Raw genomic sequence first — 17811 nt, forward strand, 5'->3', positions numbered from 1 at the left:
TTCAAATGATAACCTAAAACAGAACATAATGCCCTAGGGATGATATTGTGAAACAAAAACTTCAGATATAGCATCATTACACCTTCAAGGCAATCAAATACATAGCAATAAAGTACTGGGGATGATAGTTCTTTTGAATCTAAACAGTGCACACTAGACAAAATATCTAGGTAAGATCCAACTCTCATCTGAAAGTCTATCAACTTTAGCTTTATTAGTATAAAGGCCCAAAGGCTAAGTAACGTTGACAGCAAAGAGTAGTCTATACAAGTCTAACAAACTTGGGATTCAATAATTCAGCAGACTGATTAACTAAATGAAAACACATTCTAATTTAAAATTTTGTCAGGTTCTATTATTTATTACATGAAAGACAAAATTCTTTTAGGAAAAAAAATTATTTAAAACTTAAGTCACTGGGTCTCTTTCCTCAAGGATAAATGATTAACTTTCACTCTATCTGCTAAAAGGAATTTTATTCTTAAACAAAGATCACTGAGGTTCTGAGTGAAGTATACAACTATAGCATAAAGGGTTGGTGACATTTATTCCTGATGCTCATAAGCCTTTTCTAGCCACTCTCCCGTTGGGGCTGCTAGAGAAGTCTGGCCTTCATTTAAAGTGGAGATGACACACTATATTAAGTACATCCATCCTATAAGTAATCTATACAAAATTATATAGTTATCCTTTGGGTGATTTATGAAAAATATAGATATACATTCATGCAAAATTTAATACAAAAGCTGCTGAATGAGGTCACCAATGGGAACAGAAACAACATCCCACTTACTACAAAGATAAAATGTAAAGATTTTTAAAGAGGGACAAACCTACTTGAAGTGGGATGATAATAACAACTTGTTTAAGAATACAATGTTTATCACTTAATAAAAAACATTCATTGAGAATTTATTGTGAAAAAGTACATTAGATACCATGAGTAATACTGATACCAAGAAATAAGTAAGGATGGTCCTGCTCACAATGAATTTATAAAAAATAGGGCTGAGGAACAAAAGGGAATGTGGAATACAGGGCTATCAAGCTACTTTTTGTTTTTTTAAAATTTAGACAGAATATTTTTCTAAGAACAACTGACATTAGTAAAATTTATATTTAAGAAGATATAAGTCAAAAATAGAAATATGTAATTTATATATTTTGTTGTTTGCTGTTCAGTCATTTTTACTTGTGTCCAACTCTCCGTGACCCCATTTGGGGTTTTCTTGGCAAAAATACTGGAGTGTTTTGCCGTTTCCCTCTCCAGCTTATTTTATACATGAGGTAACTGAGGCAAACAGGGTTAAGTGACTTGCGAAGAATCACACAGCTAAGTGTCTGAGACCAGATCTGAACTCAGGTCTTCTTGACTCCAGGCCTGGTGAGCTATCTGCTGCACCCTCTAGCCGTCTCATTTATTTTGTAGTGACATATAAACATGCTTACATGTATCTTCCTCAATAGAATATAAGCTTCCTAACGGCATATACTAGGCCACAAAAGCACCATAATATCAGTTGATCAATGTGGTTGAGTGACTTGCCCAGTATCACAAAGCCATTAAATGTTTGAGACCAAATTTAAACTCAGGTCAGGTCTTCCTGAGGTCAGGCCCAGTCTTCTATCCACCTTAAACACAAATAACTCTGAGAAGCTTGGGAAGACCCATGTGAAATGATGAAGATTGCAGTAAGCAGAGCTAAAAGGGTAGTTTACAAAGTGACCACAATAATGTGAAGGAAAATAACAAAAGAACTTGATCAATGTAATTACCAATTGTAACGTCAAAGGATGGATGGTAAATCAAGTCCCTCTCTGCTTGGCAAACAGATTGGAGAATGAGTCATACCTTGTCAGACATGGACAATGTGTTAGTTTATTTTGCTTAACTATCCTTTGTTCAAGGGAGACTTCTGTGGCTTTATTTATCCTTCAGTTTTAGGCTTGTCAATCCCCTCCATCTATGGAGTTGCCCTTGACTAAGGTCCCAAACAGACCCAGGCACATAATAAATGGAAAATATTCCCAAAAAACACATCTCACTGTGTACCCTAGAAAAGAGAAATTCTGGAACCCATGGGCAACTGTGCTACAGAAATGACACACTATTCCTATTATGCATGGTTTAGCCAAAAGTCATTTTACTACAGTAGCCAATGGGTAGAGCAGCATATTCCTTGGGTTAGAAATTATCAGATAAACTGATAAGAGTTAATATGGGCAGCAAAGAGAAAATGAAGTCATACTACTATCCAACAGAAAACTGGAGCTCTTCCTTTTTTTTTTTTTTTTTTTTTTTTTGGTGAGGCAATTGGGGTTAAGTAACTTGCCCAGGGTCACACAGCTAGTAAGTGTTAAGTGCCTGAGGCCGAATTTGAACTCAGGTCCTCCTGAATCCAGGGCCAATGCTTTATCCACTGCACCACCTAGTTGCCCCCTTTCTATTTTTCTAATGGCTATCCTTCATGCTGATCTTACCAAAGCTTTCCCAATCTTCCTAATCTTTATATCACCCCACTCTTAGCCCCAAGTACTCTTCAATCCAGTGTCAATGGAATCCTTGCTATTCCTAGAACAAGACACTCCATTCTCTTAGCTTCAGGCATTTTCAATGGCTGCCCCCCATGCTGGGAATGTTCTTTCTCCTCATCTCCACCTCCTGGCTTCCTTCAAGTTCTAGCTGAAATCCTGCCTTCTACATGAAGCCTTTTCCAGTCCTTGAGAGGGATCTGGTGTCTTCTTCCCTCTGCTGATTAATTCCTATTTATTATGTATATATGCATGCATGCATATGTGTATGTAAATATGTACATACACATATACATGTGTGTGTTCAGATGACGTCTTCCCCATTAGAGTATAAGCTCTTTGAGGTCAGGGACTACTTTTTGCCTCTTTCTGTATCCCCAATGCTTAGCACAGTGCCTGGCACAATAAATGCTTACTGACTGACTCTATATTCCAGCCAAATTATTCTATTAGCTCTTCTCCCAACTGTATACTCCATTTCTACTTCTGCACATTTATATAAGCCACAGTCCCATGCTTAGAATGGGGTTATAATTTCTTTTCTCTACTTTTCCAAATCATTACTTTTCTTTAAGGCTTAGGTCATGTGTCAACTCCTCTGTAAAGACTTCCATGTTCTTTGTGTTCTCTTCCTCTTCAAATTAACTTTTATTCAGTGGATAGAGCACCAGCCCTGGAGTCAGGAGGACCTGAGTTCAAATCCAGCCTCAGACACTTAACACTTACTAGCTGTGTTACCCTGGGCAAGTCACTTGATCCCAATTGCCTCACCAAAAACAAAAAAATTAACTTTTATTTACTCATGCGTATATATGACATATACATCTTTGCAGACAGGAAATATTTTGTCTTTGCATCCCAAATGCCAGGTACAGTACATCATGCATGTTGTAAGCATCTAAAAATGTTTGTTGTGTGTGCTTTGTGGATCTAAAACTAAATCATGTCACCTGATAAGTTTCAAGTAAGAAGATATTCCTTAGGAGGTTGATTGTCCAAGGTATATGGGCCAGATCTAGATTCTTCACAATATGGCAATGCAATAAATATGGACCAAACTCACTAAATATTTTGATTCTCCATTTATGCCTTTGTGCCCTTGGGGGTTATGCCTACATAAATGTTTAGAAAACATCCTCACTTACATCACTCACTACGACTTAAGACTAAAGATGCCCCTGCAAATCATTCATCACTATTTTCATAATTTAAGTACCTCAATGATGGACCTATGTCTGCTGTCCAAGGGCCAACCAAGTTAAGTTCTAAGAGGCCTATCACCAGGTTGGTTCTCAAGGTAATTTTTCTATCTGCACTGACAAAATAATAGACCATTTTAACTTAATAATGTAAGTTGGACCAGAATATAATTTTCCTCAACTACTTCTAAGGATTCCTGATTTCATCTAAGTACTCCTTCCATGAATCTGGATCACAAGCTCTCTTAAACTATCCTTCAGGAGCTGATGTGTCCCATATAGAAAATCCATTGCTTGGTAGCCAACACTTAACTATGCTGGTCCATGAGACAGTTAATATCCAATCTCAAAGCATTTCCATCTTGGTAGTATCTGATGTAACCTGAGCTAATACCATATATTAAGTACAAGGAACCACCACAACTGGGAATCTAACATCATAGTCCTAGAGGTGGAAATGAATGAATGAAATAGCATTTGTCAAGTGTTTGACATATGCCAACCACTATGAATACAAATTAAAAAGTGAAACAGTTCTGCTTTCAAAGAGCTTACATTCTAATATGAAAAATAACACATATAGGGGTCCAGAGGCCAGAGAGAGGATTTTTGGTTTAGGGAGTCCCAGAAATGGTGAGTTGATCCACAGGGTATCCAACCCCCTTTTCAGAAGTAAGAATAGTACTGATTTGATTAGTTTATCCAGAACAGGAGGCAAAAGCAAAAGGGAGAAAGGGGTAGGTATGGCAATAGGGTATATGACAAAGACATGGAGAGCAGGTGTATTACACCAAAGGCACATAAAGGAAATTTGTACTCAACATGAAAAAACTGTGAAGGCTTTGAGGAATCAGTTTTCAAGATGACTAAAGGAGAGAAGATCCCTAAGATGGGGAGGTAGGGGGCAGAGGAAGAAATTATGGGCTTTATAATTGTTAATAAAAAGTGACAAGTTAATAAGGGAACATCAATAACTACTGATCTATATGCCTAATCTATCATATATTTTAAAATGTTTATGAGAATGATCTACATATCAAAGGGCAAGCAATATTCCATAGTAGACCAATAGAAATCGACAGTTTACAAGTGTCCTCAAATCACAATTTAACACTGAGAAGTCCTAAGGAGAAAGTAAGTGGACTTGAAAATGTTAAAACTAAAATAGTTTTAGATGTACTCAAAAAAGAATGAGATATTTTGCATAATACTTTAAAAATAAACAAATAGCAAATATTTATCTTAAATAAATATAATCAAGAGAAAAGAAATCAATTCATTGGCCATGTCTGAAAATGTATGTTTTATTCCGTGCCTCTAATTTGCCACCTCTCTATCAAGAGTGAGAAAGCATGCCTCCTAGCTGCTAAAGTCATAACTGATCACTGCACTGATCAGCTTCCAAGTCTTTCAAAGCAGTTTTGTATGTATGGGTCTTTTACTATCTTTAACTCCTTTGGGGTATATGCCAAGTAGTAGTAGCTTTATGTCAAAGGTATACACAATTGAATGACTTTTTGGTTACATTTCCAAATTATTAGATCAATAGAAAACATCAAGAGTATATTAGTGGGCCTGTCTTCCTATTTCTCATCCCAACAATTTCTATTTTCATAGGGTTGGTGACAGAGTATGTTTTTCTTTTGAAAACTGTCACATCATACTTTTTAGCCATTTCTCCACTGGGGAAGTGTTTGGATTTTCAAAATTAGTACTCTTGTATGCATTACAGATTATATAAAGAATTTCTGTAAAGTATTTTTTTATGTACATTCCTGATAATCTGGATATTCTGCCATCATTTAGGTAGTATTACCTCTGTTATAGTCTTGTGATCAAAACATCCAGGTTTCCCAATGGCATGGTAAACAAAAAATTTGGCATACATTACCACTAAGTCATGCTTTTAATGAAGCTCTTTACACACACATACAAACATACACAGTTTAGCTTCCATTATAAATATATTTAAACAAGATCATATATTAGAATACAAAGGCCACAAGACTCGGGATCAGAAATCTGGGTTCTAGTTCTGGTTCAGTCATTAACTACTTATATGATATTGGGCATTCTCCTTTATGTATGCCCCTGGACTACATATTCCTTATCTGTGAAATGAAAAGATTAGAACAGATTCTATCTACAGTCAGTTATGTAACAATTAGAATGATGCCACCTGCTGGAGACTTACTATAGGAAAGCTCCACCATGAGGAGAAGGCCTCTGAGGGCAAGCCATGTAGCTTTTCTTTGGAATCAGGAAGTGACATTTGCTTGCGGGAGGAAGAAGGGGCGAGGCTGGCTCTCTTGCTCTCTTTCACCAGGACTCTGGTGGAGAGTGGAGCTAAAATGCGCTCTCCCTTTGATAGACAGATGAATCTAGGCCTCTTTCTCTCTCTCTTCACCAAATTCTTATTCTCCTTAATAAATGCTTAAAAGTCTGAACTCTTGCTAAAGCTTCTAATTTATTGGCGACCACTCATTAGACATTTTAGGTAGTATAGCTGGAATTTTAGCCCCTTACAGATATAAAACACAAATTTACATCATGATTTAAATAAATATGAATACATAGGCGTAGTTAGGTACCTTATTCTTATTAAGGTATCCCATTCCTATTAAGGTAACACGTCCTTAATTATCCTCAAGCTTGAATGGAATGAATTTACTCTGAATCTCTTAGTTCAGAGTCCTTTATTGGCCTTAATTTTCAGTTTTTTATGCAGGGCTCTAGAATTTTCAGCAGTTTTACCAGGTTATCAGAACTGAAGCTCTTATTCTGCAACATATTTCAGCTCCCATAGTAAGTTTTTGTTTTGTTTATTTGTTTCTGCTGTAGGGCCCCACATTCAGTCATCAATTCTCAGCACTATGATGATACAACTGTCTATGGGAAGTGCTTTTTGTAAATCTCAAAGGAAAAAAAAAAGCACCAGGCAAATATCAGCTATTAAAATTATTATTATTACTTCCTAAGTGGTCTCTCCTTGTTTCCTACCTCAAGAGAGAAAATATACACTTATAATCCACATAAAATAAGAAAAATTATATGAAGCAACCCCTCCCCTGGTCAGCAATGTAATTGTCTTTTCCCCAAACTGAAAATTCCTCTATACCCAGTTATTGACTTCCTCTTTCTTTTATTTTTTGAGGGAAACTGTTCTAATCTTCTCTTCTACCCACATAATCAACAGTCTGACTAGTTTTTGTGCAAAATAAAATTTGCATTCAATCATTTCCATAGCAACAGGATCACATATATTTGTTATGTGAGATTTCTTTCTGTTAAAGGGACCATATCCTATTTCCAAGTACAAAGTCTAAGCTTACCAAATCAAACCTTTTGAAAAGACATGAAATTAGAAAACAAAAGTTTTTAAAAGAGATAGCTTAATCTGGCAAAACCACTTCATAACATTAAAATCTTTATGACAGAATATTGCCAAAGTGGTAAATTATTTTAAGCTAACTTACCAATGGCCTTTGTATAATGCCTTGCACCAAGCAATAGTTCTGGAGCTCGATACCAAAATGTCACTACTACTGGATCCAAGTCTGCTAAAGGTTTTAAGGGAGAATTGAATAATCTGGCAAAACCCATGTCAGCTAAAAAATAAAACAATAAAATAAATCAACTTAATATGCCACACAAAGCCAAATACTACTTTTCAGCATTTTCCTATTCTTAAAATATTACTATATCCTATGAATCCAAAAAAGTTACGAGGCCTAGAAGTCAAAGTTTCCTAAACCATATAATGGATCCAAAGAACATCTTTGTATTTCACAAATAATTATTCAAGAATATTTACTGTTAATCACATTTATTATGATGAAGAGAGCTTTTAAGGGATACTGAAAAGTAGAGACTACCCTCCTCTCATTCCATAAAAGATCCCTATAGATTTGTCATAAAGTGTCATGTGTTCTCATAAGACGAACATAATCAACAGCTACATTCTTTACCAAGGATTTGCCATCATATAAGTTAGATAAAACCAACTAGTGGGCTATAAAAAACAAAGAAATAATAATTATATGGTTCAGTGTGAATTAAAAATGAGAAAACTGTGTTGCAAGTTCTATAAAACAGAAATAAATGTACTGTAGACAAAGATTACATGAGGAACTACCAAGTATGACAGCTGTATTGCATCATAAATCTGTTCTAAAATCAATATTATGAACATAATAAGCATTAAATATTTAATAATAATGTTTTTCTTCTTAGAATTTAGAAGGAATTTGTAGGGATAGCCCAATTTTCTTAAAAAGCCATACAAATAACTTTGAGCTGAGATTTTCTCAAATTTCTCAACCACAGAGACAAAATCATTTCACTGATTTTAAAGCTACTTTAATTACACTGGTAGGTATTTAATAAATATTTATTGTTGTTATGATGATATTCCTCCCACTAAGAAGTTTTGTTGTTATTTTTTAAACCAAAAACTAAAACATTTCTCCCTTTACCTTCTCATACCTCCTACTTATTCAAAATATTCCCACCCTTCAGTTAAGAGATTTTAAACTAGATAGATTTTAAACTCTAAGGTCTCTTCCGTTTCAAAGTTATATAAAATTGTAGTTATTTGGTATACCAAACCTTATAAAAAAGAAAGAAACAAGTTATTCTACTTGGTACTTTGTTTACAGTTACCAGAGTATTTTACTTTTAGAGAGCTATAGAAATAATTTCCACATTATTATAAAGCTTTAAGGAGAGGATCAAAACATTTCTCACAGAATGCTATGACAGACAAATAGTTTAACTGCTTAGTTCACCTACTACTTTCTATTTCTGGGAGTACTCAGAACTGATGAATGGTAATACTAATCCTATTGTGTATAATTGTGTGTACAAGGGCAAGATTTAAAGAAATGCAAACAGCTATATTTTGCCTAATTTATGAATTCTTAATTATGTTCAAGGATTGGTTTTTGACAAAGTACAAGTAGAATATAAGCCTCTCGGGAGCAGGGGCTGTTTCGTATTTATTGATGTACCCCAGCAACTAGCTCAGTACCTAGCAGAGTGCCTGGTGTAGTGTTTTATAAATAAATTCTAAATTGAATTAAACTAACTCACCCTGAAATTCTTAAGAGTAAAGACAGGCAGAAAAATCTGAAAGTGTAAAGCATGTATAAACAAAAGTTGAGAACTATCTTTACATGTAACGGAAAAAATAAAATATCTCAAAAAAAAAAAAAAAGCATATTAATTTAGGAAACCCAAAAAAAAAAAAAAGAGTAAAGACAGGCCATGGTGAATGGTTTCTACTGAAGAGTAATGAGAAATAAAGATGGATAAATAGTGTAGAGGGAAACTGTGGTACACTCTGAATGGCATATTAAGGGATTTGAACTTCATGCTATGAGTATGAGTAGTGCAGGATGTATTAGAAAGGACAATGGACTAAGGATTAGAAAACCTGGGTGCTAGTTGTGGTTCTGTTGTTCATTAGCTAGAGGATATGGGGAAAGTCAGTTCCCTTCCTCATCTATTAAGTATAGAGTTAGGTCAAACGGTTTCTAGCTCTCTTCCAACTCTAAAATTCTATTAATTCCTAATAAGGAGACAACAAAGGTTTTTGCCTGGGAAAATGACAAGATAAAATCAATATTTGGAAAATAAAGGCAAAAAGACCACTTACGTGGGTATTATTAATATGAAGAATCAATTTCTTTTCCTATAGATCTTTCCTAAAACCCCAGCATTCTCTCTGTCCTCAAATTACCTTATGTTTACATATTGTATTCCCCAGTACAATATAAATTTCTTGAAATTGGAGAATAGTTGGTTTTTGCCTATTGTCAATAAACAAGTTAACCAGCATTTTTTAAGTGCTTAATATGTGTCAGGCACTATGTTAAGCCCTGAGGCAACAAAGAAAGGTTAAACATACAGTCTCTGCCCAGAAGGAGTAGTTGGGGAGACAACATGGAAACAAGTAGATGTACACAAAACCTATATAGTCTAAGTAGGAGGTAATCTCAGAGGCAAGGCACTAACAGAGCAAGAAACCTGAAAAGACCTCTTGTAGAAGGTGGATTTGAGGTGAATCTTGAAAAGAAGTCCAGGAAGACAGGGGGCAGAGATGAATAGTGAGGTTATTCTAGCCACAGAGAAGGGCCAATACAAAGACAATAAGGAGACGGTGCACTGCTAGCAAGACACAGCAAGAAGTCCAAAGCTGCTAGATTGTAGAGAGAAGTAACATGTAAGAAGCCTGTAGAGGTAAGAAGGGATCAGGTTTTAAAGGGCTTTAAAATGCCAAGTAGAAAATTTTATATTTTATCCTGAAGGTAACAGGAAGCCACTGGAGTTTACTGAGTAAGAGGGTGACATGGTCAGACATGTGCTTTAAGAAGATATCTTTGGAAGCTGAGTAGATGAACTTCAGTAGAGGAGATTTGGTATAAGGAGACTAACCATATTATTGAAAAAGGCAATAACCCAGATGTGGTGATGAAGCCCTGGTAGGTAGCAGCTGAGTGATGAAAGAAGGGGACACATGTAAGAGTTGTTGCAAAGATAGGAATGATAAGACTTGGCCAGTGATTCGATATGTGAGGTGAGAAATCAAGGGTGGCATTAAGGTTGCAAGCAAGGTGACTAAGAGGATGAGTACTGGATAAAGAGCTGGCCTAGAAGCCAGGAAGACCTGGGTTCAAATCTTGCCTCTGACACAAACTGGCTATATGGACCTGGCAAATCACTTAACCTCTCACTTCTCTAGACAATTCTCTAAGATGAAAACTTGCACTGGTGAGTGGAATTTCCTCAGTCTGCAGTTCCCTCAACCAAAGAAATCACAGATCCAGTTCTTATCTCCATTCATTCCTAGCATAAACTGCAATGCCTTGCAGATAGCAGGTTCTTAATAAATATCTGCTGAATTGAATTGAAACTTGTAATGAAAGCCTGGGAAAAAAAGGTGTAAGTAGTAGTAAAAAGGAGAGACATTTTAAAAGAAGACTCACTAGGGTTTGGTGACTGGTTAGGTATAAAGGGCAAAGAATTAAAAAGCCAAAGATGGGGGCAGCTAAGTGGCATAGTGGATAAAGCACTGGCCCTGGATTCAGGAGGACCTGAGTTCAAATCCAACACTTGACACTTACTAGCTGTGTGAACCTGGGCAAGTCACTGAACCCTCACTTGCCATGCAAAAACAAAACAAAACAAACAAAAAAGCCCAAGATGATAGATACTTAGGCTTTAGGGTGAGGAGGATTACAGTGCTACTGAAAATAAGAAATAGATAAGCATTCTAATTACTTGAGTTTTGGACATAATGAGTTTGAAATGAGGAGAGGCAATTCAAGTCGAAATGTTTAACCAGAATGTGGAACTACATGTAGAGTGAAAAAAACAGGTTGGTAAATAGAGATAGTCATGGATTAATTTTTTGACTCGATAAACAGGAAGAGCTGGTGGTTAAGAACTAAGAGCCTTTGGGGGCGGCTAGGTAGTGCAGTAGATAAAGCACTGGCCCTGGATTCAGGAATACCTGAGTTCAAATCTGGCCTCAGACACTTGCTTACTGGCTGTGTGACCGTGGGCAAGTTACTTAACCACCATTGCTCCGCCAAAAAAAAAAAAAGAAGAACTAAGAGCCTTTGCTAACTTTCAGTTAGGATATGGGGAAAGAAACAAAGAAGGAGCTATAAGAGAAGAAGAAACAAGATAATGGAGCATCACATAAATCATGAAGGAGTTTCAATAGGTTAGAGTGAGTGGTTAACACGCACTAAAAATGTAAATGCTACAAAATCATAAAGAAAAGTGAGTACAAGTAATTAAAAAAAAAAACTGGGGGGGAGTGGGGCAATGAGGGTTAAGTGACTTGCCCAGGGTGGCACAGCTAGTGAGGCTGGATTTGAACTCAGGTCCTCCTGAATCCAGGGTTGGTGTTTTATCCACTGCACCACACCTAGCTACCTCAGGATAATTTGATAATGGAGCCGTTAAGAAAAGGAATGCATAATAAAGAAACCAGAGGAAGTGGGTATGCACTGCACTCAAGGAGTCTAGGAGAAAGAGGAAATATGAAAACAGAAAGAAGTTTGAGTACAGTTAAGGTCAAGTAAAGCTAAGAGATCTGTATATATGTATGAGGTAAAGGAAAAGGAGTATGCAAAGAAAGAAGAAGTAAAGATACCTGAATGAAAAAGGATATGTTTGTGGGAGCAATATAGAAGACAGAAAAGGATGGGTCCCATGTAAAAAAAGTTAGCCTTCAAAGGCTAACTTCCCTATGATTCATACAAGGATAGACCTAATTTGAGATGAGGAGGTAAATAGATAGGTTAAGATCATCCACCAAGATTGATGTGAAGGGGCTGAGGAATAGAATGTAGGCCTTAAGGAGAATGAGGAAGGAGGACATCTAATACCCGCCTTTCTGTATTTTCACAATACATTAAATATACATTTACAAAGAACTTGGCAGGAAGTTTGAGGGGAAGGGAACAAGCATGAATTAAGCTCCTACTATGTGCCAGGAGCTGTGCTAAGATATTATCTCATTTTATTCTCACAAGCCTGGAAAATAGATGCTCTTAGATGTTAAGTCCAACTATTAAGAGACCGAGGCTAAATTTTAACTCGTATCTTTTTGACTCCAGGCTCAGGATTCTAACCACTGCACTACCTAGCTGCCATTATTAACATAATATTCTAAGTGAGATTAAAAAGTTTAAGACACAACTACTTTACAGGTGAGGAAACCGAGACCCAGAAAAGTTGACTCATTCAAGGTCACACGGGTGGTAAAGTGGCAGAGACAATATTTGAACTGAGATCTCTGACTAAAGTCTGAATTCTTTTCACTGCACTGTGTGGTCTCCTAGTTCTTGCTCCTAGTCCTAAATGGGACTTAATAGATAAAATTATATGATTATAAATTTCTGGGGTATGCTAGAGGATCAGCAGTGCCAGGTATATGATAAATATAAAGGTTTATGTCATGATTCATACTAGAAATTAAATGTACACAGGTGTATCTGTGTTAGGTGCTAAAAGGTTTTTATGCTGAGTGAGGTAATATTGGTAGAACTAGGTCTGCGAAGTTATGATTAAGTGATTATGTGTATACATGTTTCTTAAATTGAGGAAGCAGCACACAAAGCCAATTTACAGAAGTTATTACAGTAAATTTAATTTTTTAGTGGGTTAGTGACTCACCAAAGCTATTCCAATTTTTTATAAAAAACTTTATTCTAGATCTTCCAATATTAAAGAATTTCCCCATTACTCATAAAATGTGATAAAGGGATTAATTTTGTAATCAATAACTATAATAAAGAGCTTTATGGTGCTCTGATAAAACAATGATAGTCACTTTATAAATTATTTTAGCCATATTTACCTACCTATTTTGACTCTCCCCCTTTCCGGGCCTTCTCCCATTACTAGGATATTTGCTGGTTTCTAAAAAATAAAAATAAAGTATTCAGACAATTAAATAAATACTTCTGACATGCTCAAAAATTACCAAAAATGTTTTCATAACAGAATGGAAATAACAAATCAGTATTTTGTTCAACAAGGCAAGCCAATCAGTAAATATTTACTAAGAACTTAACACAAAGCATATATTTTATATTTATTTCAACTGAATATTAACAACTATTTTGTCTGTAAAAGTTCTGAAAACATAAGGCATTTTAGAAGCAAACTTGTTTCATATAAAGCCAACATTTGTACTTATTACACATGAAGACAGAAGAAAAACTGATACATCATAAAATTATCATTTCATTAGAAGAAATTCTGTTATCAAAATGTTTATGCAAATTTTCATATGAAAGTGTAATACCTAATAATATTCTTCATTCAGATAAATAGATAATACTTTTACTTTTAATACATAAAAAAACTTATAGGAAAAAAAGTTCTGACAGTTTTCTTTTTTTTCTTTTGGTGAGGCAATTGGGGTTAAGTGACTTGCCCAAGGTCACACAGCTAGTAAGTGTTAAGTGTCTGAGGCCGGATTTGAACTCAGGTACTCCTGACTCCAGGGCCGGTGCTCTATCCACTGCGCCACCTAGCTGCCCCTCTGACAGTTTTCTAAACATCGTTGACAGTTCTCTCAAACTATCCTTACTCACACAAGAATAAGAAATATAAAATATTTTTATTCATTTTATAGACTGATTGCATCTATTCCAAGATTAGTATCCATACAATATTAAGAGATCTAGAGGAAGACCCTAGCACAGGATAGAGAAGGTAACAATGTATCATGATCTGTACTCATTCCATACAACTCTTACCCATATCTTTTCATAAATCCTAACTGTGGGTCTATCAAATATGCTAAGGGCTTCCTCTAGATCTTTTAGCACTGTGTTGGATGGATATCTGAATTGTCAATTGGTTATCCCTTGCTCTTACTACGTGGTCAGCCCACGTTCTGGACATACAGTAACTCATCACTGTCCTTTGTGAAAACTACAACTATTTGAAGGGAAGCATTCCACGACTTGCAGGTACAGAGAACAATTTCATCAAATCAAGAAACAGAATTCCACAAAGCCCACTCTATCCAGCCAGCCCCAAGTTACCAACCCATGTACCCAGACACCCACCCTGGCCATCTTCATGCCATTTACTTTGCTTTGGGAAAATAACACCACCCTCCTTCCTGGAGTTTTCCACCTTTTGATTCTAGATATTATAATAAAGAATTATTATCACTGTTTCTGGAAAATGTTTGTTAATTAACTCCTCTATGGCTTCACTAATCATTCCTGTGACTTTCCAAGGCAAAATACTTTCCTGCCTGGCCACCACTTCCCTTTTATATTGTATCCCCAGCAACTGTCACAGGGGTTGGCATAAATGCACAAAAAATACTTTTCATTCATTAATTCACTAAAAGGATAATGATGTTAAAAAGTGGTCTTTCATTGCCAGGAAAAGCTTAGGTTCACTACACGATTTCGTAAAGGTAATCCAGTCTACACACCTCCTTTCCAGGTCACTGTTGAACTTTCATATTTGTCCAAGATATGCATACACTGATGAGCCAACTATGAACTGTTTAGTCAACTGCATTTCCTACTATGTATACTCTGAAGAATGAAACCATTCCAAGGCACATTTTCAGGCATGACCAATATATGTATTTATTTTGTTTAACTATATTAATTTGTTACAAGAGGGCAATGGGGGAGACACGTGATAGTGAAATTTTAAAAAACAAGAAAGAGGGGCAGCTAGGTGGCGCAATGGATAGAGCATCGGCCCCGAGTTCAAATCCGGCCTTGGACACTTGATACTAGCTGTGTGACCCTGGGCAAGTCACTTAACCCCAACTGCCTCACTTAAAAAAAAACAAAACAAGAAAGAAAAGTTCTTCTTTGCATAAGGAAATATTCAAAATTGACAGTTTTCAAGTTTATAATAATAAAAAAAAATTACTAAGGGTCCTGCACAAAAAATGATGTTTATTGTGGTCTTTAGAGAGATCATAATGCCAAGCTGTTAATTCACTGAGTAAAGTTAATAACTGAATTGCTGTCCATTTAACATGTGGATAATATCCGTTATCACTCCATGGATATCATTCACTTTGTTTTACTAGTATGAATAATAAAAAACATTTTAAAATTAATTATTTAAATTTAATTAATTTTTAAAAATTAATTAACACAGGGGAGGCTCTGTAATACTCTTGGGCTTGACAGAAGTAAAATTTTGCTATATGAGACAATGAACATTTATAAAACTTCACCATTAATAGGAATTCTCTAAGAAATCCTCCATGACTCTAGGAAACAGGTTAGCAAAAATGTCCCAGTTTTTACACTGGGAATTGAGTGAACCACACTGACTCTATCTTGTGATTCAATTTTGGATCTAATTCAGCTCCCCTTTCTATTCAAGAGTCTAGTCCAATTTCTGTCTTGTGAGGAAACTTTATTCAATTATGGAAATTGTGAGAAAACATTATTGTACTATATGCCATGAGATATGGTTCTAATACTATTCTTTATCAGTACTATTTAATTTTCCTAAGTTTTTATGAAATAATTATTCCTATATCATATAATAATTTATTATAGCAAGTGTTTGATGGCTAATGTGGTTTCAAGCATTTTTGATCCACTTATTATAGCATTTGATTTGTTAAGATTAAAATTCCTTAGGAAATGTTGATAGTTTATACTGTCTGTTTGTTCTTTTATCCATTTCCCATTCTTTGGAGTCTTCCATTTCTTTGAATAGGCCAGGCTAGAACTGCCTCACTTGTACATGGTATATCTTAATTTTAATTCTTATAGTTTGATATTAATTTTGATCTTTGCTCCAACCAATCAAATATCTTGAGACAAGGCAGAGACAACTCATAGAGAAATGATTTCTATATCACTGAAATTGTTCACTATGTCAGAAATTAATCAATTTCGTTTTTGTGATGTCATTTACCACCCTATCCAGCACCTCCAACTCTTCTCTGAATAAAGTTTGCAATAAATAAGAATGAAGTTTCTGAAAAGCCTACAAGCCTGTAACTTCCCTTACTTCTTCAGTCTAAAACAATATTTTCCAAAATATTTTTTTGCTATCATAATTTATATTTAAGGTGTTGCTTTCATTTGTTTTACATTTAAAGTTGCTTTAATTTTAGGAGAGGAGCCATATCAAGTTCTTTGTAAACCTTTCTAGTAACCAAAAATGTCAATGTGAAACCAATTTTTAAAAATCTGGATAACTAATTTTCTCATATCCACAAAATGTATCAATAGAATCCTTAATGGTGATATAAGGAACAAGCATACTTTCACAATTAATCGTTCTACGATGAAGGATCATATAATCATAGAATTCAAGTTAGAAAGGAGTTATGGGGCCATTTAAATCTAAATCTCTTGCACAGCTGAGGAAATTAAGGCCCAGAAGGGGTTAAGTGACTTGACCAAAGTCAATGCAGACACTAAGTGGCAGAATCAAGGCTAAAACCCAGGTGTTCTGATTCCAAATTCAGGGTATACTTTCTACTCTATCACTATGCCATCACATAAATGAATGAAAGCTGTATAGAATACAAGGCTCTTCTGTGATTGTTTGCTTACCATAAAGCATCTGATTTGGTAAAGCAATTTATCTAACTTTCTTTCTTTCTTTCTAGTAAGTGCCAAGTGTCTAAGGCCGCATTTGAACTCAGGTCCTCCTGACTCCAGGGCCGGTGCTTTATTCACTGCACCACCTAGCTGCTCCCCCCCTCCAAGCTAACTTTCAAAGTACTAACCCTAATTCATTTATATAGTAAAATCATATGTATGTATATACTAAAATAAACTGCTTACACAAATATATGTACATAGAATTTCTTTGACCCTATAATTATTTATAAAATGAGAGATATATGCTCAACAGAATTATCTGTCATCATATCATCAACAAAGATTTTCAGTGTAGAAGACAAATGCAGTCTCTACAAATGGTGAATTCTTTCATGAATCAAATCCTGGAATACTAAAGTATTAAAGTATTATTAGAGGTTCCCTAAGATTCAAAGATTCATTAACACTCAAAAAGCATTTGGCCTGATCTATTCACACAGGAGAAAAAAAGTGGATAAAGAATGCCTAATTCCCAGAACTAGGCATGCATTTGGAAGGATGACCCATAGGGCTGATCTTTTAGAACATCTACCTTGTTTAAACACTGGAAATGAATAATGAACTGAACCAGTTCCTAAGTAGGAGGAGACAGGGTTGGATTGCCTTTGGGAAAATGTGTAGCGATTTTAATGTTTCCAAGTTTCTAACAAAACAGAAGTTTACAAAGTTTGGCAGAAATTCAACTAGGCCAGCACCTTACACACACACACACACACACACACACACACACACACACACACACACACACACACACACACACACAGTCTCTCTCTCTCTCCACACACACACATACACAAATACACATACATATATACATATATACATATATATAACAATAAGATCCAAGTGGACACAACAAATATGAAAGTTTATATCATAAAATAAAAATAGACAACAGGAAGAAGCAACTTTCACAACTATAGATAGGTGGAAAATTCTTAATC

At 35.5% G+C, this 17811-nt stretch overlaps 1 protein-coding gene across 4 annotated transcripts in view; it reads right to left on the reverse strand.

The window, feature by feature from the left end:
* The window catches only part of CDK19 (cyclin dependent kinase 19), a 193094-nt gene that overhangs the window by 18579 nt on the left and 156704 nt on the right, over positions 1–17811 (reverse strand). For 3 of the 4 annotated variants that reach the window (XM_044002099.1, XM_044002102.1, XM_044002100.1), the window contains 2 exons: positions 13109–13166; positions 7208–7339 (listed from right to left, as the gene is read on the reverse strand). In XM_044002099.1, the coding sequence (XP_043858034.1) occupies positions 7208–7339; positions 13109–13166 (190 nt within the window). The remainder of the gene's footprint in view (positions 1–7207; positions 7340–13108; positions 13167–17811) is intronic. The other variant, XM_044002101.1, reaches the window with a different exon arrangement.

The sequence above is a fragment of the Dromiciops gliroides genome, chromosome 4, assembly GCF_019393635.1.
Source record: "Dromiciops gliroides isolate mDroGli1 chromosome 4, mDroGli1.pri, whole genome shotgun sequence".
NCBI lineage: Eukaryota > Metazoa > Chordata > Mammalia > Microbiotheria > Microbiotheriidae > Dromiciops > Dromiciops gliroides.